The sequence below is a fragment of the Magallana gigas genome, chromosome 7 (assembly GCF_963853765.1).
Source record: "Magallana gigas chromosome 7, xbMagGiga1.1, whole genome shotgun sequence".
NCBI classification, from domain to species: domain Eukaryota; kingdom Metazoa; phylum Mollusca; class Bivalvia; order Ostreida; family Ostreidae; genus Magallana; species Magallana gigas.
The window spans coordinates 23861432-23888996 of record NC_088859.1 but is presented as its reverse complement, the minus strand read 5'-3'; the positions used below and the strand labels follow the sequence as shown (position 1 = coordinate 23888996).

Sequence of the window (27565 nt, the reverse complement as noted above, 5' to 3'; positions counted from 1 at the left end):
CAACTGGTCAGAATCATTTAAAGTGGGAAACTTTTGACGATAACGACACGACTCGAATTTACAAAAAAGCAGAGCTGGACAGCTATGAGCCAAAAGAGAACGACCCTTCTTTTTCTTTTTATTGCAAACGTTAATTGTTGTATCACACGCATCGTTAGTCCTGGAATTTCCTGACTTTTTATGAATTAGATAAATCAAAGATTGTTGCTGTACATTTAGACATTGTAATACATTTATTAACTGTGGTGCGTCATTTGTAAAACACGTGATTAGTTTTTAGTTATTAAAGGTTTACGATGGAAATTTTTAGTTTATAGATAAGTGTCATCATGAAGCAAAAACGTCACGCAAAATATATGATCTTAAGAAGAATAAATTAAACATTTCTTGATAAATTTAAGGCTAATCTCATAATATGATTTTCATATAAATAATAAAACAAACAAACGAAAGTGAACGACGATAATGTTTTCAACATTCTAGATATAAATATGTACTGCAATATAAATCCATTCGTCAGTTTTCATTTTTTAATATCAGTGGTTTGAGATGTGGCTGTACCCCTCTTACAGAAGGAATTTTTTTTTATGTGGAATACCCTCCCCCGGAAAATGATATTAGATATGGTTTCATCCGGAAATATTACCCCAAATTGGAGATTCCACATATAAACTACCTCTGGAGTAAGATTTCCCCGCGGAAAATTGATTCTAGTGTAGAATTTCCTGTAAGGAGAGTGTTTTCAGGGGGGAAATGTGCACTTAACAGCGGGAGGTCACCAGTAGTTCATATATATATATATATATATATATATATATATATATATATATATATATATATATATATATATATATATGTAATTTCGATGAGAGTCTCTGTATAAAGATGCAGGGGAAAATTAGAATATCTTAATACAATTTCCAAGGATGATATAATGGATAATGTGTTTCCAGCCTTGACACTGCAAAAGTACATGTACAGATGTCTGGTAAACATAAAATTTATTTTTTCAAAAAGGCCTACATGTTCGTCCAGGCGTAAGCTTAGTCCGGACTTAATCAGGCACTAAACCTCAAAACCAGACTTAGTTGCGTTAACTTTCACAAAAAGGCGGAAACTTAGTCGGGATTAAATTTGGGTTTAAATCTACGCCTGCTAATGGGTAGGCGTAAGTCCTTAGTCTGTGCACAAAAATGGCAAGTGTTTTGTTTCTAAGGCAAAATAAACAGAGAATTGTAATTTTTGGTTTGTTTTGTGTGTTATTAAGGAAAACATTCTTATTTATTGAAATATTTGTACATGTACGTATAACTTTAGAAAATACCTATTGTTCTTATTTTTAAATAAATTAAGATTAAATCAATTTGATAAATAATGGGCTTACCTTATTAAATGTATGTAATATACATTACTACTCCCGAATGAAATTTACCTAAAGTATGAAAAATTTAAGATGGGTATACCCAATCGTTTTCATGTCATTGTCTACATTCTTCCAATATTAAAACAGAGGATGAAACTTTTCTTCCTTTTGAAGACATGGACAAGATTCATGTAATGTTATTTATAGAGTAGATATTTTCGATTTCTGTTGGTAGCTGCTGAACTCATGGTCACAATTTTTTCTATAAATAATATAGTGATATTATAAAAAGAGTCAAGCCTTATCCCAGCAAAGTGTCTAAATATCTATAGGAAACATGAATTATCATTTTGCAGACGTATGGGGGCATATCTACTGTACACTGTCCATGCATTCTATAAATATTTGAAGTTTACACGAACATATTGGAGTTAATTTCTATGCATGGTTTCGTTCAATTAATAGATTGTGCCTCGATATCATCTACAATGCATTTAATTGCCATTTATTTAGTTTCTGAAACCTCTTATATCTGCCTCTTTTATATCAACTGTTTTTCTCTAAAATTGCATTATGTTAACAAGTGTATAGGCATTTGTTCTACTTTAATTAATATAAACTGTTATGAACAACTTGAACTATGCACATTCAGTGATCAAGGATAACATGCGAACTTTCGGGTATGCACTATGAGTTGGAAAATTGATCCACCACATATAATCATAGCCTCAAAGCAAAACAAAGTACTCAGTCGGACTAACTTAGGCCCAGATTTACGCCCTTTTCATTGATGGGGTGGGTGGGTTGTTCATTTGATTTTTTGTTCATGCGTGTGTGGGGGGGGGGGGGGGGGGGGTAGTAGAAACCGGGAAGTGGGTAAGAAATGTCGATGCTAAATCCTTCATGGGAATGCTGTTTAATCATTCAGAAATTGTTGCATTTTATCCTCGTTTCTTCTCTCAGCCGAGATACATTCATTTGCGATGTTTTCTTTTAGTAAAAATAAAACACCACATTTATATATCAACTATTACAAAAAAAACAACCCCAACATAATTACATTAAACTTAGTCTAAAAGTTCCACATCTCTCCATTTTGAAATGCTACTTGTCACTACATGTGATTACTGTATAGTACATGCACAAAGACATTACACTATTTCAATTCTATTTATACATTTGACTTTTTTCTAAGAAGTTTCTAGGTGAATTAGGGAATGAGTTTTTATATTCAATTACATTTAGTTTACATTCGTGTCATATTGAACAGAATTTACACGATCGGCATTAATTTAGAACAAATAATATGATATGAAACAATGTATCTTAAGATAAGACTTAGTCAACTGTTAAGCAAAGAAAGTTTTGTGAAACAGCTATGACAAATCTTAGGAACTTCCTAAGTTACAACTTAGGCATATCTTAAGTTCTATCTTAGGAAACATCTTAGGAAATCTTTGGCCCCTGGGACCCGTTTCACTAAAAGGCGTAAGATACGACGGAACTTAAGTTAGGTCTTATGGCGTACGCTAAAATTTAGTCAAGGGTAAACTGCGTTTCACTAAGAGGCGTACTCCTGGCCGTAAACACTAGTATCGGACTAAGTTAGGGCAAGACTTACGTCCTTGACAACGAGCTTATACACATGCGCAGACATGATAAACAGCAGAAAGGAAGATAGATAAACAGATATATAGATAGATATTCTTTAGATAGATAAAAAGATAGAAACTTGTCAATTGTGTTTGCGAGAGAGAGAGAGAGAGAGAGAGAGAGAGACAGAGAGAGAGAGAGAGAGAGAGAGAGAGAGAGAGAGAGAGAGAGAGAGAGAGAGAGAGAGAGAGAGAGAACCGTAAAGTATTCAGGCATATTAATCCTGTAAAGTGACAAAACTTACTGAAATGTTTTATTTGAAAGATATATTTGATGAAGCATATAGGATATGTTCATTCAAAATAATTAACTCATCAGAACTATTTTGTTATCGATATCTACGGTGATTTAACCATGCTTCAAACACCTTTGGAATTTCTCTTTTGATCAATGGTCAATTATGGCCCGAGTATAAATATTTTTTTTATTAAATTTTATGGTTTCCTCTTGTTATATCATTGAAAGGAAATCAGTGAATTTGTTTTAAAAATAGAAAATATAGCGAGTTAATGCAGTTATGAGCTATTTAACCATGGATTGGACAATATAAAGCAAGCATCGAACAACCATACAACAGATACTAAATATAACGAAATTTTAATATTTCATGCACAAAAAAAAAACCAAAAAGCAAAAACAAAAAAACGAAGAGACTCGAATAATTATATTTATTTTCATATAAAGATTTGTGTCAATGTAAAATGTGGAGAAAAAATGATAAATTCCAAGTCTAATTTTTATTTTTACACAATTTGTTTCCGAAGTTAGTTTTTTCCCCGAATTTTTTAAGTGAACGGGTACATACAAATCATAAGTGCATGCACGTTTATTTGTAAATGTTTCACCAAAGTTATCAGATCCAAAATACAGATGTATGTGTCAGACGTGTGATGGCCTCAACATAAACTACCCAAGTACACTTACATGTGTATTTAGTATATTGGCGAGGCTTCATATAAATTTGATGTTAATAAAGAGTACGTAGGTGTACAATGTATGTAGCCTACGAAATAAAATCTATTTAATCTGGAGTCAGTGTTTTGCATCGGTTGTATGATAAATACATTATCTAATATTTAAAAAAAAATTAGGGACTTTTGACGACTCTAAAACATAGTTGGAGCTTTCATCATATTTTGGTATTTACATTTTAACAATACTGAAAATACTTTTGTGATTAACCTTAGTTTAACTACCTAAGCTAACACCTTTTACTCACCAAAAATGAAATAAAAAAGAGGAAAATATAAAAGTCAATAATTCACTTAGTGAGTTTTAAATTTCAAAGTATCCCGCTCACACATATTATGCGTGGAAGTTGGGGGGGGGGGGGTGATGAAATGCTTGAAATGCTAGACATACAAATGTGATACAAATATACCTTTGTACTACGTGTGCATCATGTAAACATATTTTCTGCATTATTTATTGCCCAATTTACTAAAAAATATGAAACGTAAATCAAATTATTGAATAAAAATAATCGAATGAATCGATTGTCTAAACATGTCATTTTAACATGTAAACGGCAAATGCAAATATAAATAATGTGCATAAAACATGCTAAGAAACTTTCTATTCGAGAATTAGTACCACCTACCAAAACTCTCCATTTTCTTAATTTCATATGAAATTAATAAAATTTACATTAACATTTACATTACATTTACATTACAATTTAACATTATTACGGTCAGCACCGATATTCTCAGCAACAGAATTAGCAGTCAATTCCTGTTTACGCCATAAGTTACGACTACCCTTGGCTAGACGTAGATTTTTGTCTTAACTTTAGGCGGGCGCAAAGTAACGCGCTTTACGAGTTTTAGTGAAACGGACTTTAGTCCAAATATTTGACTTAAGTCCGGACTTACGACAGGCGTAAGGTTACGCCGGGCGTACGCCTTTTAGTGAAACGGGCCCCAGAACTTTATTTTTTTTTTTTACAACGATTGATAAACAAGCTCTACAACTTATACATGTATTAATATATATCGGAGTACCCGGAGAGAACCCACGTGTCCAAGCGGGCGACCCTATCACATACAACCACTGGCGATCACGGGGATCGAACTCGGGTCGCAGCGGTGAAAAGCGAGTGCATCGTCAACTACGCTACTTGGACACCTAACTTAATTGCTATTGCAAACAGACTTTTGTGTTATTACAAAAACAAATTCGTTCGACATATTATAAAATTTGTGAAATCAATATTAATTTAATATGGAAGCCCACCTTGGGCCTAACAAAATAATTTTGAATTTGATTAAACAAATTCGTTTAAATGAATTAATTCTATTACATATTTTTCTTCGTTTTCCCTCGGACTGAAATGTCACATTTTCAGTGGTTTAAACAGAACACGTAACTGTCTGATATATCTCTATGTTTATTTGGTGAGAATTAAAATTCGGCAATATGGCCGTCATTGGCCGACGCTTCGTCTACTCTTCTCGTCATTACATATTATTTATTACAGAAACCGCATGTCGTAAGTACTTGATATATCTGGAGTAGTTGCCATTTGGAATTCTTTAAAATTAGAGTAGTTGCCCTTTATATATTGACGTCATATTGTTGTGCCTGGAGCAGAACAAAATGGCAGTGTGGAGATTTGCTCAAATCTCTGCAAATGAAAGGGAAAAAACGTTTAAAACTGAATAGCAACTAAACATTGTATATAAAAAGCGAAGGGTGAAGCGAAGAGTATTTGAAAAGAGATTGAAAATTTTGAAAAGTTTAAATAAGTTAAATGGGACGAGATGTCAGGCAACTTGTACCTGGGTTTGCGTAGATGGTCGCTTTTTGACAATTTGTGAATAAATGTGTCACTTTATAGTCCTCTGAAAAAACCCAAAACACTTATAAGGTTTGTTACTGACTGACTAAAAAAATATATTTAGGATTGATCAATCTCATAGGCAGCTTGCCTTCGCCTCGCCATCCATGATATTGATCAACCCGATTTCTGTAGTCAGTTAGTAACAAACCTAATAAATAATAGTAATATAACATTTGATAAAGTTGTTATCAGAAAATTTAAAATCTATTCAATGAAATGAAACTTATTTAAAAAAAAAAGATTCTGTCATAAATTCATTTTTTTCACTTCGTTTTAACAGATTTACAAAACCAATCTAATATTTATGAAACAATAAATATACATTCGGACCTGTCATATACGTACCGTTCACAAAGCGAACCGTACCGTTCACAAAACGAACCGTACCGTGCAAAAAGCGTGAAAGATACTTTATGCAATGCCCGCCTCCAGACGGACACAAAAGCGTACCGTACTGTGCAATAAGCGTGCAACTTCCATATAAACAGTTACAAAAAATAATTTCTTTCTTAGACCGTAATCATTTCTTTGGTTTTCGACAAAACTTGCATCGCCGATTTCTTAAACATTGTAGATTATTAATGTTCACATAATTCGTGGTAATACTATCTTGATTATTATAATATTATCATAATATTCAAAGAATGATTCCTTATTACTTATATTTTTATAATTTTAAGCCATCGTACGATTAAATAAGCAAACCCCGCTGGCGCCTCAATTTGGCGTCACTTGTATTATGGGTTATATAGTACAAAATCGATACGTAGTGTTAACATAGGCAAAGACACTGGAAAATGTAAATAAAAATGTTTATACTCCACTATTCCACATTCACCCCCCCCCCCCAAATCTAACCTGGTTCTAAAGATTCAGTCTTCTTAATACATTCTTACATGTGTACAGTGGCAAATTTTAAATCATTTCTTTTTTGCTTTTTCTCTCCTGATGCACATTAACATTTTGGAAATTGCTTAATTCAATTTTTAAGATTAATAAACAAAATGTTAATTGCATGTGTATTCGCCTATTTGGGACAATTGTAAAGTCTCCTAAACAAAGCAGTGTCATCATTAGGCTAGGAATTACCTTCATGGATCAAACACTACATATGAATAAGATAAAATACTTTATTATTTCTAGTTCTAGAATGTCAAAGTGTTTCCAAGGGGGCATAACCTATGTACAATTTGACGCGCAATGACACAAAGAGCAAGAATAAAATATATGGTTTAGGGATGAGGATCTCAGAAGCTAACAAAATATACAGTGTATCATCATTTCCTATTTCATAAAGGCGGGGGGGGGGGGGGGGGTTAAAGACAACACCTGGGGGTCATTAATGTACTTTACACCATTTGATGCATCATAATGACATTAGAAGATATTTTAATTTGTATTTTCCTGTTTCGTGGGGTCAGAACAGCTAGTCCCATAAGGTCATGACCTACATTGTATTTGATGCATTATAATACATTAAGAAAGAAATACTCCTTCCTTCCTATTCTAACTCATATCTTACATGTAATACCCAAATTTAATACGAAATTGTTTATACAGGGTCAATATGGAGTTAACTCAACTTTACAAATGCGATATGATAGGTAACGATGATAAGCTTATCTAAATATTTTAAAAATATGATGATACAGTATGCTGTCTAAGGGAGATCACATTTAGAAAGTGATAGTAAAACTTATGTATGCTGGCATTTCATTATATTGTGCTATAACTGCTACTACATGTATTATGCTTACCTATATTGGTCAACATAATAATGATAATCCAATTAAAACACAATAATGAATTCCTTTAGCTGATCTTAACTAATCCTTTTCTGCATATGGAAAACACATACATGTATGTATACACGTGAAACCATCTATTTAAGAGCTGGGTAAAACTAGTACCCGCTAAGGAACTTCAGACAAAGATCAGTTATTTGTAACATGCATGTATTTTTATGACCTATTCTTCAAATCCACTTGCACTATTTTATTAGGTAAATAACAGCTTTCAGGTGGTGCAGGACACCTGCATATTGTGATGTATACTTCCTATTGAGATAAACAATAAAGTATAAATATTAATTAAATATTTACCCCCCCCCCCCCCCAATAATGTTACCTAGAATTGAAGCGCAATGGGTTAGAGCGTTTACAAGTCTGTAAGAGCATTTGGCTCCAAGGTGTATTTTTGGTAATTACGGGCCGCCGGAAGGCGGTCGGTTATTGTGATCGGCTTCGGCCGATCACTATTGTGTCCATACAAGTTTAGCTTTTTAAAAAAGCTTACCGTCTTAAGAGAGAACCATAATCAGCAATTAGTTATCAAAGACAAATTAATTGTTTTGTTATATATATGTCACCTTCCTCTACATACATTGTACCATGGCGTGTGGACATGGTGAAGCATTTTTATGTCATTATGTGTGTTTTAAACCTGCATGTCTAAAATTGAGAAATGCGCACACGAGCTTGTAAGTTGATATCGTGTATAGTAGAGCAAAAAAGATCTAAGGAAGGGTCGTAGACTCGAATTATTTTGATAAAATCAAAGTTATTCCGCTGCATCCAGCAATTTGTTTAACAAAAAAAAAAACATGTGGTTTTACCTGTAACACTGTGCCGGATAATTATGCCAATGCCAAGGTGGCATTTTTGCACCCGCTTAAGATGCAGTTTCGGAAAAATCCATGTATACTAAATGATAGACCATTGTCTAGAGAGTATACAACCACTTTTGTTTTAAGTGTGTTTCACCTGACAGGTGGAATATTTACCTTTAATAATTAATATCCCATAGGAAAATGATACTTCCTATAGGATAATTGATTCTCCTACAGGAAATATTGACAATCCGATAGGATTTTATAAAAGTCCTGTAGGAATTATATTTCCTAAAGGAGAATGGTATTTCCTGTAGGAATTTGATTCAGACATGTAGATTTCCTACAGGATATTAAGTTTTCCTATCGGATTTTATCAAATCCTATCGGAATTGAAATTCCTGTAGGAGGTTCTTGTATTCCGATCGGAAACTTTAAATTACCTATAGGAATATTGTTTTTCCTATGGGAAAAATCATTTCCTATAGGAATTTATTTTTGAAAGGTAAATATCTCACCTGACAGGTGAGATACAATGATAAAAAAGGTGGATGTTAACTCTTTAAGCAATGGTCTATCATATGGCATATTTGAATTTTTCGTTATATGCAGCTTAAGCGGGTGCAAAAATGCCACCTTGGCACTGGCACTATTATCCGGCACAGTGTTCTGTCTAAGATGCAAACAACTTTACCGATATTAGACTTACCGCATCAATTTTTTATTTCATTTTTATATTTGAATAAAAATAATAAAAGAAAAGAAAAGCAAATAATTTCAATAGATATTATACATGTAGAATATTGCCTTTAACGAGTTGGACCTGAAAATCAAAGGCTGACTTTCATTTTAAGCAATTTGTATTGCTTTTTCGTTTTCTCACTTTTTAAGATTTGAAATCTACGAAATTTGTTAAGTCGTACGTGAAAAATATCATCAGAAAATTATTTCCCTTGCGCCGAACAGTATTTTAACCAATGAAATAAATGTACATTTTCACATCATGTATTTTCTACTAATCACAAAGGAGAGGAAGTGCACAACCCGGAGACTGTAAATTATTTCAACTCTTTATACCGTCTTCCAAGGAAGACGGTAATGAGGCATCCGACAAATGCTTCCACGTGCGCACACATTCCGCATGCATAAATAAAGTAGTTCTTATAAAAACTTGAAGCTTTGGTTTAGTATTTATATAACATTTTACTCAGTTTTATTTCAATTCATTTACCTTAAGAGATGCAAACATACATTAAATACAGTTCGACCTGTTTATTCAAGAATGCTCATTTTGTCTCACGCGTAAGAATTTCGATCGAAAGATTCATTCAGTAATGCAGTTGACCTTGATGAACTGACCTCAATCATAAGAAGATGCTCCATGAACTGACCTCGATCATTGATGTTGCATAATAGTAGCTAGGAAGACGGCTTGATTTATAAACAAGGTTACGTTATAATGCGACCTCAATAGCAAGTTATGATGGCATTCAATGTTTTTCAGTCGCATTAAATTATTTTAATACAACTCTTCCTTTGTACACTCTTTGAAGAGCCTTACCCAGTATTCTGAAAAAGAAGAAAATTACGTTAAAAATGTAAAACTAGACAAGGAGTTTACGAATGGCTTTCCCCAAATTTATTTCAAAATTAAGTTTGTTGACGGTTTATAATGATGAAATTATGGTGTACAGATTCAAAATATTCTATATTTTGTAAAAATACAGTTCTTTTTTAATTATTTTACATCAAACTGATCATGTTGATTGCTTCTAGCTATCTATATATCATTATTGCCGATCATTCCTTGAAAAGGAATACTTGTTTGATATACAGTTAAATATTGTTACCGCGTTTCTGCCGCATCGTTCTTTTTTAACAGAATTAACATATGCTTATTTTTATGAATTAAAAGTAAATTTGCATGTAGAAATATATGTTATGCCTTTTAAAAAATATCACATTTTTTTTTGTTTTACTCGTAAATGAAAAATAGGTCATTCTTAGTAGATTGTCGTGTTTGGCGCGTTTTTACCGAGATTATAATCTATTAGGAAAATTTCGGAGTTCTTCATTCTTACAAAACGGTATGCGGGGCATACTAAAGACCTGAAATACTAAAGACCTGAATGTCATTAAATTTTAATTAATGATTATTTGAATTTCTATGTGCCGTGTCAAATAAAATGACTTTGTGTGTGTATTTATTATATTTCCATGTAAAATGTGGTAGAAAATATCATGAAATGACATCCATATCAATTATTTACGCAAAAATATGACAGAAATGAAAATTTGAATTGACTGGAAAATTTGAACTAACTCATTTCTATTTTTTCATGTGATCCCTTGAAATCATAAAACTAACGCATTAAGTTTTCATTCAATACAATGCAACAAAAATACCCCAAAATGGTTTGAAATATATAATCTCCAAGAGAAAAATGATGATTTGAACTTTGTATTAGAGTAATGTACAAATCAACGTGTTCTCCATTACTTCATACTATGGCAATGATCATACAATTACCGTTAGAAATGTTTACAGTAACGAACTCGATTCTTTATGATAATAGTAAAATGTTAAACTTCAAAACAAGTTGCTGAAAGTATATTAAAATTACCATAAAAATTAGTACAAACAACTCTTATTTTCTTCTTTGTGGTGTGTTTTTATGTAAACAACCAATGATTCATATTTTTTGCGGCCCATTTGACGCTTGCGTCAATATGATTTCTTGTTATACTATTGATATAAATAAATTTTCATGGGGGGGGGGGGGGGGGGTCTGGACCCCTCACTCCCACCCTTCTCTAAATCTGTGTACACGATGATGTACATGTAGGTACACAGAAGCAAATCTAAATCCGGCAACCGCCAAGGGGAGGGGGCATAATTTAATTTTTAATTTTGTTTGTAATAATTATATAGACCATTATACTTTCTATGACATGAAATGTTAAGATTATTGATTAACTGAAAATTCACTGCAAACAGTTCAACCCCAAATTGCACATAAAATGCTGTTCATGTGTATTATCATATGGGAAGGGATCTCATCCTTCAGTTATGAAAATTATAATTTTTACATGGATTACAGGATCTTGCATGTGGCCTTCATTTTTAATTAAACTGGTACAAAACAGTGTTATTTAGGGGCAAACACTTGGTGCGGGTATTACTGTCTAATGACAGCATCTAGTTTTTTTTTTTAGCAGTTATTGTACTTTACAACTAACTCTGTATATTTGGACGCTTAAACAGGTGTACACGAGATGCCGGTATTCACACCTTTCTACGAAGACTTGTGTGTTGATTATAAGACTTAAATTAAAGTTTTATCACTGAACTATATTATTTTGCTTTAAGTTTCTAAAGTTGGTCATTTGAGCGGGATTTTATCTCAGGACTCCACGTGCTTCGCCTGTCAATCAGTTTAAGTATAACAGTACAGATCACACCATGCGCCGCGTGCTACTTGGCTCCTCCTATATGGCTAGAAGAAAATTATCAAATGAAAACGTTTTTGTTTTATGTTTTCTTAAATCCCTATTAAAACAAGAGGCCCATGGGCCACATCGCTCACCTGAACAGCAGTTCCTTGTGATATTCTATTTCGTAGCATATGCTTTTTCTATTTTAAACATTGAACCCCTTTCTGGGGCCCCAGTATTGGTCCGAGGTTTATAGTTGGCTTTAACAATATACTAGTAGTAACATAGAAATGAAAATATGTAGCACTGCGGCGGGACTGCACGTACATAGCCTGAACAACTGAACGTAAAAGAGTTCCACATCAAGAGGAATAACTCTCAGACTGTACAGAACAACATCAAGAAAGATAACTCTTAGTTCCACTACATTAGAGTTTACACAATTTGAGGATCCTTGCATAGTAATCTCACAAACTGTACCATTATAGTTCTCGAGAAAAACTTTTTAAATTTTTTTTTAACATATCTTTCTATGTTAAACTTTGAACCGCTCTTGGGGCCCCAGTATTAGTCCAGTGCCAAAGCTTTATTTATTTGGAATCTATATTATTTAAGGATGCTTGCATAGTAATCTCACAAGCTGAAGCATCATAGTTCCCTAGAAAAAGATTTTTAAACATTTTCCCTTTATATTTCTATGCTAAACTTTGAACACCTCTTGGGGCTCAGTATTAGATCGAGGGTCACGGCTTCTATAATTTCGAATCTACACTGTTTGAGAATGCTTACGTAGTTATCTGACAAATTGAAGCATTGTAGTTCTCGAGAAGAAGATTTTAAAACATTTTCCATATATACTTCTACATTTAACTTTTAATCCAGATTGGTTCCCCAGTATTAGTCAAGGGGTCATTATTTTAAAACTATCAAACCTACATTATCTAAGATTGTATGCATGCTAGTAATATCACAAATTGAAGCATTGTAATTCTTGAGAAGAAGATTTTTTAACATGTTACCTTTATATTTCTATAATAAACTTTGTCGGTCCTGGGTCACGATTTTACCAATTAAAAATCTACATAAGCCAGGGATACATGCATAGTAATTCCACAAACTATAAAATTGTAGTTCTTGAGAAGAACATTTTTAAACGTTTCCTTTATATTTTTTAAAATGTTTAAATTTTGAACCTCTCTTGGTGCCCCATTATTTGTCTGGGAGTCACGATTTTTACAAATTAGAATCTACATTATTTAAGGATGTACATGTATGCATAGTAATATCCCAAACTGTTGCATTATAATAGTTCTTGAGAAGAAGATTTTGAAACATTTTCCTATATATGTTAAAATTTAAACCCCTCCTGGGGCCCCACTTTTTGTCCGGGGGTCACGATTTTACAATTTAGAATCTTCACTATATATACAACCTATTTAGAAAATTCATTAACGAGTTGTAATGTATAGTACTTATGTTTAATAAGGTACATGTAAGCCCATTATTTATCAAATAAATTTAATCTTGATTTATTTCGAAAAAGGAACAGTTATTGAACAATAGGTATTTTTTAAGTTAAACGTACATGTACAAATATTTCGAAAAAAAAGTGAACGTTTTCCTTAATAACACGTAAAACAGACCAAAAATTAAAATTATCTGTATATTTTGCATTAGAAACAAAACACTCGCTATTTTTGTGTACAGACTAAGGACTTACGCCTACCCATTAGCAGGCGTAGATTTAAACCAAAATTTAGTCCCGACTAAGTTTCAGCATTTTTGTGAAACGCAGCTTAGTCGGGTTTTGAGGTTTAGTCCCTGATTTAGTCCGGACTAAGCTTACGCCTGGACGTAGGCCTTTTTGAGAAACGGGCCCCAGACGTTAGGTAAATTTATAGAACTTGGGTTTTAGGTTGAAGGTTAATTGAAAAATGTTAAATTTTGAATTGTATTTTACGACTAAACCAAATGGGCAGTTGTGCCATCTTATTCCCCCATCTTCTTTGTAAAGTTTATTATATTTTGATTACAATTTATTTTCAATTACATGAAAATTTCGTGATGTTCCACAATATCTTATTTTTTTCAGTTTATGGTTAAGATGCCAAGTTATTTAAAAATACAATTATTTAAACAATGTATTGAATAAGTCAATCTAAAACTATGTAATAAATCTATTAGTCGTACAATTAGAGTGTAACAATTGTCTCGCTCTTGATTAAAAAAAAGACAAAGAATACACAGTTAAATAAATTAAACAGTTAAAATAACAGTTAAATAAAAATACAGTAAAATATGCAGTAAAACTGCAGTGAAATAAAACATCGATTGTCCAGGTGTTTTTATCCTCTCGCGCAACTTGTTGCGAAGGGGATATAGCATCGCTGCTGTGCGTGTGTATGTATGTATGTGTGTCCATTTCAGCCTTTTTAGCAAAATTCAAAGAAAACCCTCGCATGCATATTTATCAAACTTCGTACACTTCATAAGCATGTTTAAAGGACAAACGCTATTTATTTTCAAGGAACTCTGTTATATATTTTTTAAAATATCGTTAAAATTACAACACTTAGAAAATTTATGTTGGACTTCCAGTTCGTGAGAGTAAACTTGATATTTTGTTGGATGTTAGCCCTGTAAAGGTAAAAAGCAAGCGTTTTTGAGAAATGGGGAGTGGAAAGGATGTCCAAAGTGAAAACCTGAAGCAAGCAGGAGATTAAGTTCACCCTAATTTAAGCCGTATGAGCCGAATTTCGGGCTATGTTTAACGAATTACTTAGAGAAGAACAGGTTCATATTTCAGGGGGGACTTTGACGAATATCGTCAATATGAGAAAAATTTTTCGTGTCAATCGATGAAGATAGGTTACTCTCTTTTAAATATTGGGGTTAAAATCACGACATGTTAACTCGAATTTTCTCATAGAGCAGACTATAAATCGCCAGGTCTTGGCTACGTTTCATTTTCAATATGAAACTTAAATTTGCCTACACTAATTGTCTAAATGCGTAATGTGTGTCGCAGGATAAAGAGAATTCATTAAACTATATTATTAAGTTTAACACGTTTGTGGTGTGTTTCCGCTAGTAATGGGAGGAATTGTACAACCACGTAAATGCACCATCCCCCATGGATACACACAGAGCGTGCATGGGGATAAAAATAAACAAATATTTTGATTCAAAATGGTTTTTAACAAGTTAAATATTTGGTCTCTTCAATTACATGTTTATTTCTGAATAATGCATTTCCCCGCAAAATACTTTTATTGGGGATGCTCCGCTTTGCGGTGCCCTTGTTATTTTATATCTTATTAAGTTTATGATATTTCGATGTCGTCTTTTAAATCAGTGTATGTTCATTACTGGATGAGGAAATTGAGAAGTGACATTTGTCGATAGACAAGCGTGCCACATAATAATGCAAGTGCAAAGGCTGATTTCTCTAAATCAAGGTAGAAAAGTTTGAGTTCTATAAGGTTTTTGTTTGACCAAAAACTACTGACACAGCGCAATGGTTTATGTATAAATTATATCGATAAAGAAATGGGTCTGTGTCGGCCAATTTGCTTTTTGGTTCGTCTGTATAAATATCAGCTATAAAATATTCCGTGTAAATCACACGCACCTTGTGAACACCAAAGTTGAAAGTCGAAAACAAAGTCTGAAAGTCGATTAAAAATCTGCTGTGCATCCGATATTCAAAAGACTCCCTGGTGAGAATCGTGAAGTGACAATAATTTTTCCCGTACAACAAAAATATTGAATAGGTTTTGTTAATCGAGAATCGATATTAACATGTGACCACCTCAACAATCGACTCCCATCAACTAACCTGAGCAAGTCGATTGAAATTCGGATAAAAAATCGCCTTAAGATTGGTAAGTTGTTGGATCTTAGAAATTATGATATGATGTTCCTAAAGTAAGTTTCAGTTATCTTACTTTTATATAATTATGCTACGATATATTGATTTTATGTATTTTCAATCTTTAAATGTGTAAGTTAGAACAGTTTCATTTTCAAAAAAAATGAAAGATACGAGGACTGTTGTTTAGGTGAGGTGAGCGATGTGGCCCATGGGCCTTTAGTGAGTTAATATCGCCATCTTCATAGCCCGTAACTTGCTTAAGATATGTCGTGTAGATTTCAGTCTCATCATTAGTACTATATGAATTACAATCGATTATCTGACGAAATAGAGATGCATATACATGTGTAGTATGATTTTTTACTTGTCATATATCTGATTTTAAAGAATTGCTTGGTTAAGAACGTAACAAAAGCGACGTCTGCCATAGACAGTAAATATTTTCACATCTTATATATAAACCACATATCCAGAACATAAACCGCGCTTATTACGACCTTATACTCATTTCAGAAAGAGATAGTGACGAACAATGCATGGAATCTTGTTTTGAAATATTGTTATAATCATCTCAATTTTGTAGTCTGTAGAGGGCTCGGATAAACCCGATTATCTGTCAGAGTGCCCGCTGTCGTCAAATGCTTCGTCCGACTAAATTGTCCCGTCTGATAAAATACAGATAAATGTATCATTCCTCTGACTGATATTTTCTTAGTTTTTTTAATATAGATACAATGTAATTATGTTCAGATGGTCTTAGATATTATTTGTTTAATTATGCATTTAACATAAAGGAATTGTGGCGGTCCCCAATCGTTAGAGTCATAATGTAGAGAAAAATTGTTTAATATAATCTTTAGCTTACCTGAGCTGAAAGCTCTAGTGAGCTTTTCTGGTCACTTTTTGCCCGGCGTCCGTCAGTCCGTCTGTCTGTCTGTAAACTTTTCACATTTTCGACATATTCTTCTGAACCACTGGACCATTTTCAACCAAACTTGGCACAAAGCATCATTAGCTGAAGGGGAGTCAAGTTTGTTAAAAAAAGGGCCATGCCCTATTTTAAGGGGAAATAATTATGATTTATTGAAAATATTGGTGATATTTTTCAAAAAGGTGAGGCCACAATGGGGGATCGAAGTTTTTCATAGGAGTATATAGAGTTAATCTTTAAAAATCTTCTTTTTAAAAACCATTTGGCCAGAAAAGCTGAAACTTGTGTGGAAGCATCCTCAGATAGTGTAAATTCAAGTTTGTTTAAATCATGGTCCCCCGGGGTAAAGTGGGACCACAATGGGGGGGGGGGGGAGGGTCGAATTTTTAAATAGGAGTATACATAGAGTTACACTTTAAAAATTCGATCAAAAAAGCTGAAACTTGAATGGAAGCATCCTCAGTGTAGATTCAAATTTGTTAAAAATCATGGTCCCCGGGGTAAAGTGGGGCCACAATGGGGGGGGGATCAATGATAAACAGAATATCCAGGGAAATACAGGATCTGTTAGACTACATTGTCGTATATGACATACAATAAAATGCTGATTTTATAATGTTTTTATGAAGTCTATTGTTGCTCAGGTGAGCAATGTGGTCCATTGGCCTCTTGTTAACACATATTGTGGAAAATATTATATGAAATTTATTCTTCAATTTGAGACAACAAAAAAGATAATTAAGATGACTGGTACTTTAAAGTTGCATATTTGTAAAATGTGTCATATTTTAATATTTTTGTCATGACCGACGCCCCTCACCTGAGTTGGTTATTATATATTATAATTAGTATTCACCCCCACCCTCGATATGCTTTTCATATCGTTTACGATGGCAAAATAGTGTTCGTTTGTGGGATATTATCTCCGTTTTCGACCGCTTTCAGCCATTCTTCCAACTAAAATGTTGAATTTTTTTTTTACAATAGTCAAGCGTCGTTTAATATACCGGTACATGCATAAACTATTCAAAAAAAAGAAACGCATGAAATTATTTTGGTAGATACTATGGCAAACAAAATAAAAGAATTATAAGATAATTTATATTTTATAATCTCAACAATTTAAATGATCATTTTTAATTAGAGTGTCCTGAACATCAGGGGCCCGTTTCTCAAAAAGGCGTAAATATGGGCCTAAGTTAGTCCGACTAACAAATTTACGCCAATATTTAGTCGGGTCTAAGTTGCGTTTCTGAAAGAGGCGTAAGTAAGGGTTTAAATGTCGAAGAACTTAGACATCTCCGCTGAGTACTAAGCATGCGCATATCGTATTTTGTTTTGCTTTGAGGCTATGATTATAGTGGTGGATTAATTTTCCAATTCATAGTACATGTTGTACCCGAAAGAACGCATGTTATACTTAACTACTGAATGTGCATAGTTGAAGTTGTTCATAACAGTTTATATTAATGAAAGTAGAACAAATGCCTATATACACTTCATAACATAACGAAATTTTAGGGAAAAACAGTTGATATAAAAGAGGCATATCTTAAAGGTTTCAGAAACTAAATATATGACAATTAAATGCATTGTATATGATACTGAGGCACAATCGTAAATATTAATTGAACGAAACAATGCATAGAAATTAACCCCAATGTTCGTGTAAACTTCAAATATTTATAGAATACATGGACAGGGTACAGTAGATATGCCCGCATAAATCTACAGAATGATAAGTATGCTTCATATAGATATTTAGACACTTTTAGTTGCTGGGATAAGGCTTGATTCTTTTTTACCATATCACTATATTATTTATAGAAAATAATATGACCATGAGTTATAAACAGCAACCAACTGAAATCTATAATATCTACTGTATAAATAACATTACATAAGCCTTGTCCATGTCTACAGAAGGAAGAAAAGTTCCATCATTTGTTCCAATATCGAAAGAATGTAGACAATGACATGGAAACAATTCTTGATTTTCTGCGATTAAAATTATAAAAGTTTTGAAATATATTGTCAACAATTAACAAGACAGGAATAATCAACATTTGAGGCCGGGGTCTCCCCAACTCCCTTTCCTGTTTTTTATTTAATCGATTGATTGTTTTGTTTTGGGTTTTTTCGGGGAGGGGGGGGGGTGAAAGTAATATATACTGTAGGTATAGAGGGAATTATTCGCCCCGTTTAATTTTCAATCATTTAACCCTCGTTGTCAGCGGACAAATTTAAGACTTGTTGATTTTCACTGTCTAATATCAAGTAACTTAAGTAACAACTGTGACTTGGTGAATTCACGACAGAGCGAAACTGTTTGCAAGTGTAGAAGGGCGGAAGTTACGCGAGACGAAAATAACCCTGTACACAGTATCTTGATTAAAATAAAAATATAAAAGCAGTCATTTGAGAACACCCTACCTATCTGAAGAAAGTTTTATAAATAAAAGGTTTCTAAAAGTTTAATGGAAAAGGCATCTAAAAAATCCCCCACCCCCTCTGGCTAAGACATTCTGCACCTTAGCGGTTTTAACAAGTACATTTGAGTTTTACTTTTTTCCCTATCTGTTTTGGGTTATTGGGGTGGGGGTGTATACAATTCTTCATATAGTAAGTATGACAAATGCAAGCTAGTTAAATGTGTAAATAATGCACACTGTTGTAAAACTGCTAATACAACGCTTTTGTATTGTAAGTCGACAACTTCGGGGGAAAACATCCCTTGATATACATACATCTTAAATATGATGAAACAAAACTATCATAAACTCGAGTAAATAAAGATTCAGTTAAATGATACAAATAAACAGCACATACATATGCACGAAAATCATTGATAGTACAAGTAAACCATACCTATTTAAAAGAATTACAATCGATGTTAAATATGAAGGCAGTTATTCACTTAATCCTAGAATAAATAAGATTAATGAATTTGATTTCCGAAAATTCAAGGAAGTGTGCATGTGAAATTTTAGAATCTTCAAGAACCTTGACAAACGCTTGTCAATAGATCTGGAATTGATACACACTTTGCACGCTTTAAAAATATATATTTTTAAGTAATATTTTAACAAAAATTGTACATGTATCTAAATGCGAGTTTATAAACAATCAAAATACATGTAGCTTTCATGCAGTTTTGTAAAGATACTAGGAGTAAAAAAATGAAAATGAGAATGTATAGGTGTTGTAAAGTTGTAAGTAATATAGGTAAAAAATATACAACCACACACAAGGACAAATTACAACTGTAAACGTTTTGCGTTGCTCCTATTCAACGGAATATTCTCAATATTTTGAAATCGGTTTCGTTTCATAGGTTCAAATTTGATTAGAAACATTAAATTCTAGTATATGCTTACTGAGTATTGATTTAAAAATCAATAATCTATTCGTACTTATGTATACATCTATCTTGTTGGGGAATACATGTTCATTTTAGAATTATAGCATCTTTTTAATTATTGTGTTTATATCATTTATCGGGGTATACCCATCTTTAATTCTTCATACTTAAAGTAGATTTCTTTAAAGAGTAGTAATGTATATTACACGCTTTTAATAAGGTAAGCCCATTAATTATCAAATTGATTTAATCTTCATTTATTTAGAAATAGGAACGGTTATCGAACAATAGGTATTTTTTAAAAGTTTTACGTACATGTAAATGTACAAATATTTCGATAAATGAGAATTTTTACCCTTAATAACACGTAAAACAAACCAAAAATTTAAATTCTCTGTTTATTTTGCCTTAAAAACAAAACACTCGCCATTTTTGTGCACAGACTAAGGACTTACGCCTACCCATAAGCAGGCGTAGATTTAAACCCAAATTTAGTCCCGACTAAGTTTCCGCCTTTTTGTGAAACGCAACTTAGTCTGGTTTTGAGGTTTAGTCCCTGATTTAGTCCGGACTAAGCTTACACCTGGACGTAGGCCTTTTTGGGAAACGGGCCCCAGAAGTTTAAGGTCATAAATGTTCAATGTCTTGTATGCCCACCGTTGGCATCAATAACGGCCTGGTAGCGTCTCCCTATTGATGACGTAAAATTTCTGATCAGTTGCTGGGGAAGGTTGCTTGTAACGCTTGCAGTTTCGGACCGTAAAAACCAATTATTACATAAGAGAAAACTTCTTTAATGTATGGGTAAATAATGTTTACTTCTCTTCTGTAACATATTATAAAATAATCTTAGTCAAGAGCTTTGAATGAACTACGTTAGACCACTTTTGGTCCCTAATTTGGGTGCCTACTCCTTTTTTCTTAATATCAAAAGACAGTCTTTTAATTTTAACACATTTTGTTTAAAAAATGTTTGGAAAATTGTTACCCCTCCTGAGATATCAAGGAAAAAACGTTTTTTAAAAAGACCGACCCTTTATCCCCTTAGCGGGGCCATTTCACGAAAATTTGTTGGTTGCATATTGTCAAGAACATCATTCTAAGCATCTTCTTTACTATATTGCTTTTCGAAATATTTATCCTTTATTGAGATATGAATAAACGGCCTGGTAGCGTCTCCCTATTGATGACGTAAAATTTCTGATCAGTTGCTGGGGAAGGTTGCTTGTAACGCTTGCAGTTTCGGACCGTAAAAACCAATTATTACATAAGAGAAAACTTCTTTAATGTATGGGTAAATAATGTTTACTTCTCTTCTGTAACATATTATAAAATAATCTTAGTCAAGAGCTTTGAATGAACTACGTTAGACCACTTTTGGTCCCTAATTTGGGTGCCTACTCCTTTTTTCTTAATATCAAAAGACAGTCTTTTAATTTTAACACATTTTGTTTAAAAAATGTTTGGAAAATTGTTACCCCTCCTGAGATATCAAGGAAAAAACGTTTTTTAAAAAGACCGACCCTTTATCCCCTTAGCGGGGCCATTTCACGAAAATTTGTTGGTTGCATATTGTCAAGAACATCATTCTAAGCATCTTCTTTACTATATTGCTTTTCGAAATATTTATCCTTTATTGAGATATGAATAATCAAAATATCGGTGCCTTAAACCCCTAGTATATGGTCATAATATTGGATTTTTCAGACCCTTAAAATCTTTAATTACGTAAGTTATGAGAAAACTTTCATAATGTTTGGGTAAATAACTGTAAGATAAACATGTGTGATTTTACATAATATATCATAAAATATTCGTCAGTAAAAAGTTATAGATATATAGATTATTAGATGGCATATCGCATCCTATATTAGCCCGAGGTCGCTGTATATCAGCCTGACGGCTCTCGGCCTGATATATAGAGGATATCTGTATTGTGTGATTTTATATTTGCTTTATCCAACGAGTTGAAATGGTGTATATATTCGCGAGGGTTGCAACGAGTTTGATAAAGCAAATATAACATAACACAATTATAGATGTTCTATTTATTTTATACAATTTGATTTATTTTATGAAGCTTTTGAGACAGTCCCTTATTTGACCCGAATTTGCTTTTTTCAAAGATTAAAAACAATGATGCAACGTTGTGATATGCTGTTATTGTGACCTTGCGCAATGCAATTTAGTACGTCATTTCAGAGATAAATCTAACTGTTTTAATGTAAAGTTTCACTGAAATAAACCTTGAAATAAGTTTTTAGCTGTAAATAATTTTTCTCAGAGCGTATTCACTTGATTAAATCGAAATGCTGATATAGTATATGATATAGCATAAAAGGCGTCGGAACCGGGGGGGGGGGGGGGGGGGGGTCGGGCTAGGGGGAGCTTAGCCCCCCCCCCCCACTTTTTTTGCAAAGTTATACCTAACCATTAGAAACATAGCGTGATAGAGGGTTCAGCCCTCCCCCCCCACACTTTTTCTCGCAGGAAAGATTATTGTTCCTAAATTTACCTTGAAAAATTGAGAAGTTGGATTCAGAAGCATACTAGCCCAAAAAAATTTGGGTAAGTAATTTTTTTTTTGGAAGTATAGGCACCCCCCCCCCCCCCCGGATTAGGATTTCCATGATTTGGGGAATTACTTTTTTCTCAATATTTCTGAAGATTAGTCTAGCCCCCCCCCCCCCCCCCCACTTTCAATTTGCTTCCGACGCCAGTGAGCATAGATATAGATTTGTTGAAAGTACTAGCAAATCTTCCAAAATAGGACACTGAAGCGTTGAGGCGAGGGGCTGTATTAAAAATAGTGATAAACCATCACCCGTTTGATATATCAAAGGTTTTTCACATGGGTAGTATACACCACACGTATGAGATACTAGTAAAAAGCGACCTTGGGCTAATACACTGTATAGGATGTGATATATAAAATTGCTATCTTATGATTTTTATATCGTATACTTATAGAAAATATACCCTTTTCTGCCATGTGTGATATAAACAGAAAATTCGCCTACCCGTGTGATTTAAACCCTAGGTATGTGATATAAGATTATATAAAGTTGTTGACGTCTAATAACGAATGTTTTTTGCGGCTCACAATTACAATGTTTACTAGTCTAGTTCGATTGAGTCAAGAAAAAAACCTTTTACGGCAAATGATTATTATTTGGTCCAGCATGGTTTTTAAACATAATTAAAGTGTGTTGATTCCAAAAAAACATGCTGGCCTTCATGAAAATGGCGTTAGGTAGCTCAAAATGGCGATTCAAAATGGCGGACAACTAAATTTTATATTTTTTTCTTAAAGTCTTTTCATTTTTGACAAACATTAATGAAATGTTCCTGCTTAGTGTTTTATCATATCTAAAGTGTGCTAAGTTTGAAAAAAAATTGCTGGCCTTCTCCCAAAAAGCGTTAATTAGGTCAAATTCAATTCGATTCAAAATGGCACATCCCAGATTTTATAATTTTTTTCCTAAAAAATTTAAACTAGGGAAAAAGCATAAAAAAAAATCATAATTCAGTCCAGCAAAGGTATTTTTGCATATTAATTAAGGCGTGCTTAGTCTGAAAAATATGCTTGCTATGACAAAAATCTTGCTAATTAGGTCAAAATGGCGGTCAAAATGCTCGACGGGAAAATTCTATAATTCTGTTAAGTCTTTAAAATTGTGGTAACAAACGATTATAAATTGGTTCAGCATAGCATTTTATCATAACTAAGGTGTTCTGAGTCAAACAAAATATGTTGATCGCGATAAATAGTTAAAAATGGTGGACAGCCAGATTTCGCCATTTTTCGTGTCACAGTCTCTTTAATGGAAAAAAATAACAATACAAAATCACAAATTGGTCTAGCAAACATATTTATCATAATTATGTTGTGCCAAGTTCGATGCAATGTGTTGGTCTTCATGAAAATAATGTTAATTTTGTCAAAATGGCAATTCAAATTGGTGTATACTAGTAGCCAAATTTCATTAATCTCTATATAGACTACTAAAGGCCTCTTAAATGGGGAAAATGTTTGAATATCATAATTTCAATACTAATGATGTAACTGACAATCAAATTTGAACACTTGTATTAATAGAAAAAACTCCATCAGCTTTTTAATTATTTGGAAAACATTTTTCTGTTTTCCCATATTAAGCTACAGTATATAATCATGTGATTTATACAGTCTTTTTTTTTTTAATGATAAGATTGTGATTTAAAATTTGCAAATGTCTTTACCCGGGAAGTAGGCACGTTTACATTCACACATAAAGGTTCTGCAAGCTATGGGGCAGTTGCAAGCTATCAAATCTAAGAAAGCTTTAGGTATAAGATCTTAAGGTTCCAGCAACAAACAAACATCTCTTAATTTTTTTTATCCTATCTCTGCTGGGCATGCTTATATATGCCTGTCTCCCTATCATTATGGTGTATTTTTGTTTCATAAGCAACGTAAGGCAAATCCTAAGTTGGGACATATTCCCGGGCCATGATTTTAGGAAGAAAGCAAATTAAATCGTGTCAGTGGGCAATGTGTCTTGGTTATCCATATAACTAAAGAACTTCTCAAACTCTTTGATTTTCTAGTCAGTTAATTCCCCTTTTCATACTTGTTTCTGTTCACTTATTATGTCGATTTTCTCGATATGCTGTAGAAATAAGAGTTCTATAAAAGTGGGAACATTTTCTCTTCAACAACATTGACAGAGATGTCTACCGGCTTTAAAGAGGTTCATACATCCATCGGCAAACTTAGTTGTGAGGGTGTGTTGCAAATTAACACTGGCATGGTCTAGCATAAAAAAGCCTCAAATTTTCCTCTGAATATGAACAAGAATTACTATACTTTCCTCAGCACATTTGGCCAAACACATGTTAACAATTTTGCAAGAGGTTCTTTTTATCTTTAACGAAGACATAGACAGCTTGATTCCTTATACAATATATAAATTGTCCTTAGTAAGGTTAAAAAGAGTAAAACTCTTTGGGTTGCCTAAAACGTATTTCGCATACTTATTACTATATAAAAAAAAGGTGAACGATTTGTTGATCTCGGCTCAATTTGAATCACGAGCTTTTCCAGTGTATATAATGATATATTTAGTTAGATTTATTTGCTGGAAAAGACAGACATATACTAGAATAGTTCTTCATATCGTACACTGTTCTTAAGTACCTGATTGTATCTCTGTTATCATCTATTATAAGCTTATGACATCGAAGTCTTTAAAGCCTAAAAGCACCAGTTTTATAGTGCAGAAATATTTCTCCTCTCTCAAACTTTGTAAGCATTTGTTGTATTTCACGAACTTGCGGGTCGATGATATCGGTACATAAAGTATAATTAACCCCCCCCCCGAAAGGTTTAGGAACAAGACGGATATTGAAAAGCATGAACACAGAATGTTTAAATAAGATACCGGTATACACCTTAAGAAAACAAAACGGAAAAAATTAACAACTTTTAGTAAAATATTGAACTGTTCTTTTTCTTCGTTAAAGTGTTCCAATCTAATTTTACATGTGCATATTTGAATAATGTTATACTTACACGTTTCATCCCTGTAAATGGCTTTAAAAGAGAATTATAGATTCTGGCTGTCGGCCATTTGGAAACGCCATTTTGACCCAAATAACGCCATTTTTGTAAAAGTAAGCATATTTACACATTGTATTCATGTAACATGGATGTAAATAACTATTACGAAGATATTTGGTAAGCGTTACTCTTACCGTGAATTTGAAACTGTTTTCCTGAACAATCGCTGGAGAATAAATATATTCCGGGAAACATTGCATTTTTAGATCGTGATAACTTAAACATGGATCGTCCACTTCATAACGGATTTTGACTTTGTGTTCAATAATATGATATCTACAAGAGGGATAATAAAAAAAAGATGCTACACGTATAACTTCCAGTTTGAGAGTTATATGGAAAAAAAAACACGGTCGCTTCTAGTCCTTTTTTTGAAGAGCCAGTCACGTTTTCTTACTGTCAAATCAAAACTTGTGAATTCAAAGACTTTACAACTTTTATTCTCTTGTTTATACCAAAATACTTTTATCAACAAAGGTCGAACACAAACTAACATTTAGGGGCTGACCCCGTACCTCCTTAAAGGAATTTTAAACAGCATGACTTGAAACATCTTTTTTTCAATATTCTTTATCAAATTGTTTCAAATTATCGAGATACGTTAGTTTAAAAACAATCTTGCCATTTAAAAATTATAAATACGTAACACATGAGTAAGATAAGATACTGCATAGGTAGATAACTTCAAAAAATTTTGCTTTTACAGTCTATAACAAACTATTGCTAAGTGAATAGTAATAAAAAGAAATCTTCAGAGCCCTTTGGGTCCAAAATTCAAAGGTCCAGTCCCCTTTTTCTTCAAATAAAAAGAAAGTAAATACCAATAAATTTGTTCAACAAGTGTTTAGTATATTTTTAACCGTTCTTGAAATATCTGGACAATACCACTTTAGAGGCCGACCCTTTAACTCCTTATTTCATATTTAAACTTCCATCCATGTGAGGGTAATCTGTTTAATCTATCTCTTTTTTGTGCTAATTCGCACGAATACACACTAAATTCGTTTTAACAAATATCAAACAATTCATTCGAAAAAATATTATTTTTCGTGCTAACAAATACCTTACAATTCGTTCGCAAAAAAATTTAATTCTTCGTGCTAACAAATAACCAATACCGGTAATTCGTTTGGGGAAAATCTAATTCGTCCGAACGAATTGCTATTTACAACAAGCAGTTTAATAGTTCAACGGACCAATATTTTTTATATGGTCCTATAACGCTGCCATAGTATATAACATGTTTAAAGAAGCGATTCAGAGTAAGATATATTTGGCTTGACTTTTTATGTTGCTCATACATTCTAAAAGCTGAAAATTTGTCAAACCTTGTATGCCTCTATTTCTAATAGTTGTTTGTATTTATCATTTGCTATCATATGCATATTGACCTTTCTTTTTTTAAGTGATGGGAGTTGGATTGTGAATGTGGCGCTTGCAAACAAGGTAAATCAATGTTCATTTTTTCGAATGTGATTATACAAATGCAAACATATGAATAGCTCAAAGAAATGTGTTCATCATAAGGAAAATATTTTCCAATTTACGTATTTGAAGATCAATAATTGGTTGCCATTATACTAGATATATAATAATAAATTAGATACACGTTTTTTTTACTGTCTTCATCTACAGATCATGCAAAATTAGATGAAAGAGATAAAACTATGTGCCAATTCTACGTCATACAACAATGATTTTCTGTTGATTGCAAGCTGTGCAACAAATTGTGAAAGTTGTTCAACATGTCAACGCGACATGTCAAAGAGTATGTAAAGAGGGTAGCGTCCATTGATCAAGAGCAGTACCCTCCTTGGGACCTTAATGTGAGTTGTTTTTACTGTACATGTATGTATCGCTAAAAGTGCTAAACTCGACATGCAACCAGACAGACGA

The 27565-nt window shown here is 33.0% G+C and overlaps 1 protein-coding gene across 2 annotated transcripts in view; it reads left to right on the top strand.

The window, feature by feature from the left end:
* The window catches only part of LOC105343100 (choline O-acetyltransferase), an 85917-nt gene that overhangs the window by 7276 nt on the left and 51076 nt on the right, over positions 1-27565 (top strand). The window contains exons 1-3 of one of the 2 annotated variants that reach the window (XM_066066108.1): positions 23086-23107; positions 27076-27115; positions 27305-27495. In XM_066066108.1, the coding sequence (XP_065922180.1) occupies positions 27415-27495 (81 nt within the window). In that variant the 5' untranslated portion in view covers positions 23086-23107; positions 27076-27115; positions 27305-27414. Of the gene's footprint in view, positions 1-23085; positions 23108-27075; positions 27116-27304; positions 27496-27565 lie in introns of those variants that run through there. The other variant, XM_034456439.2, reaches the window with a different exon arrangement.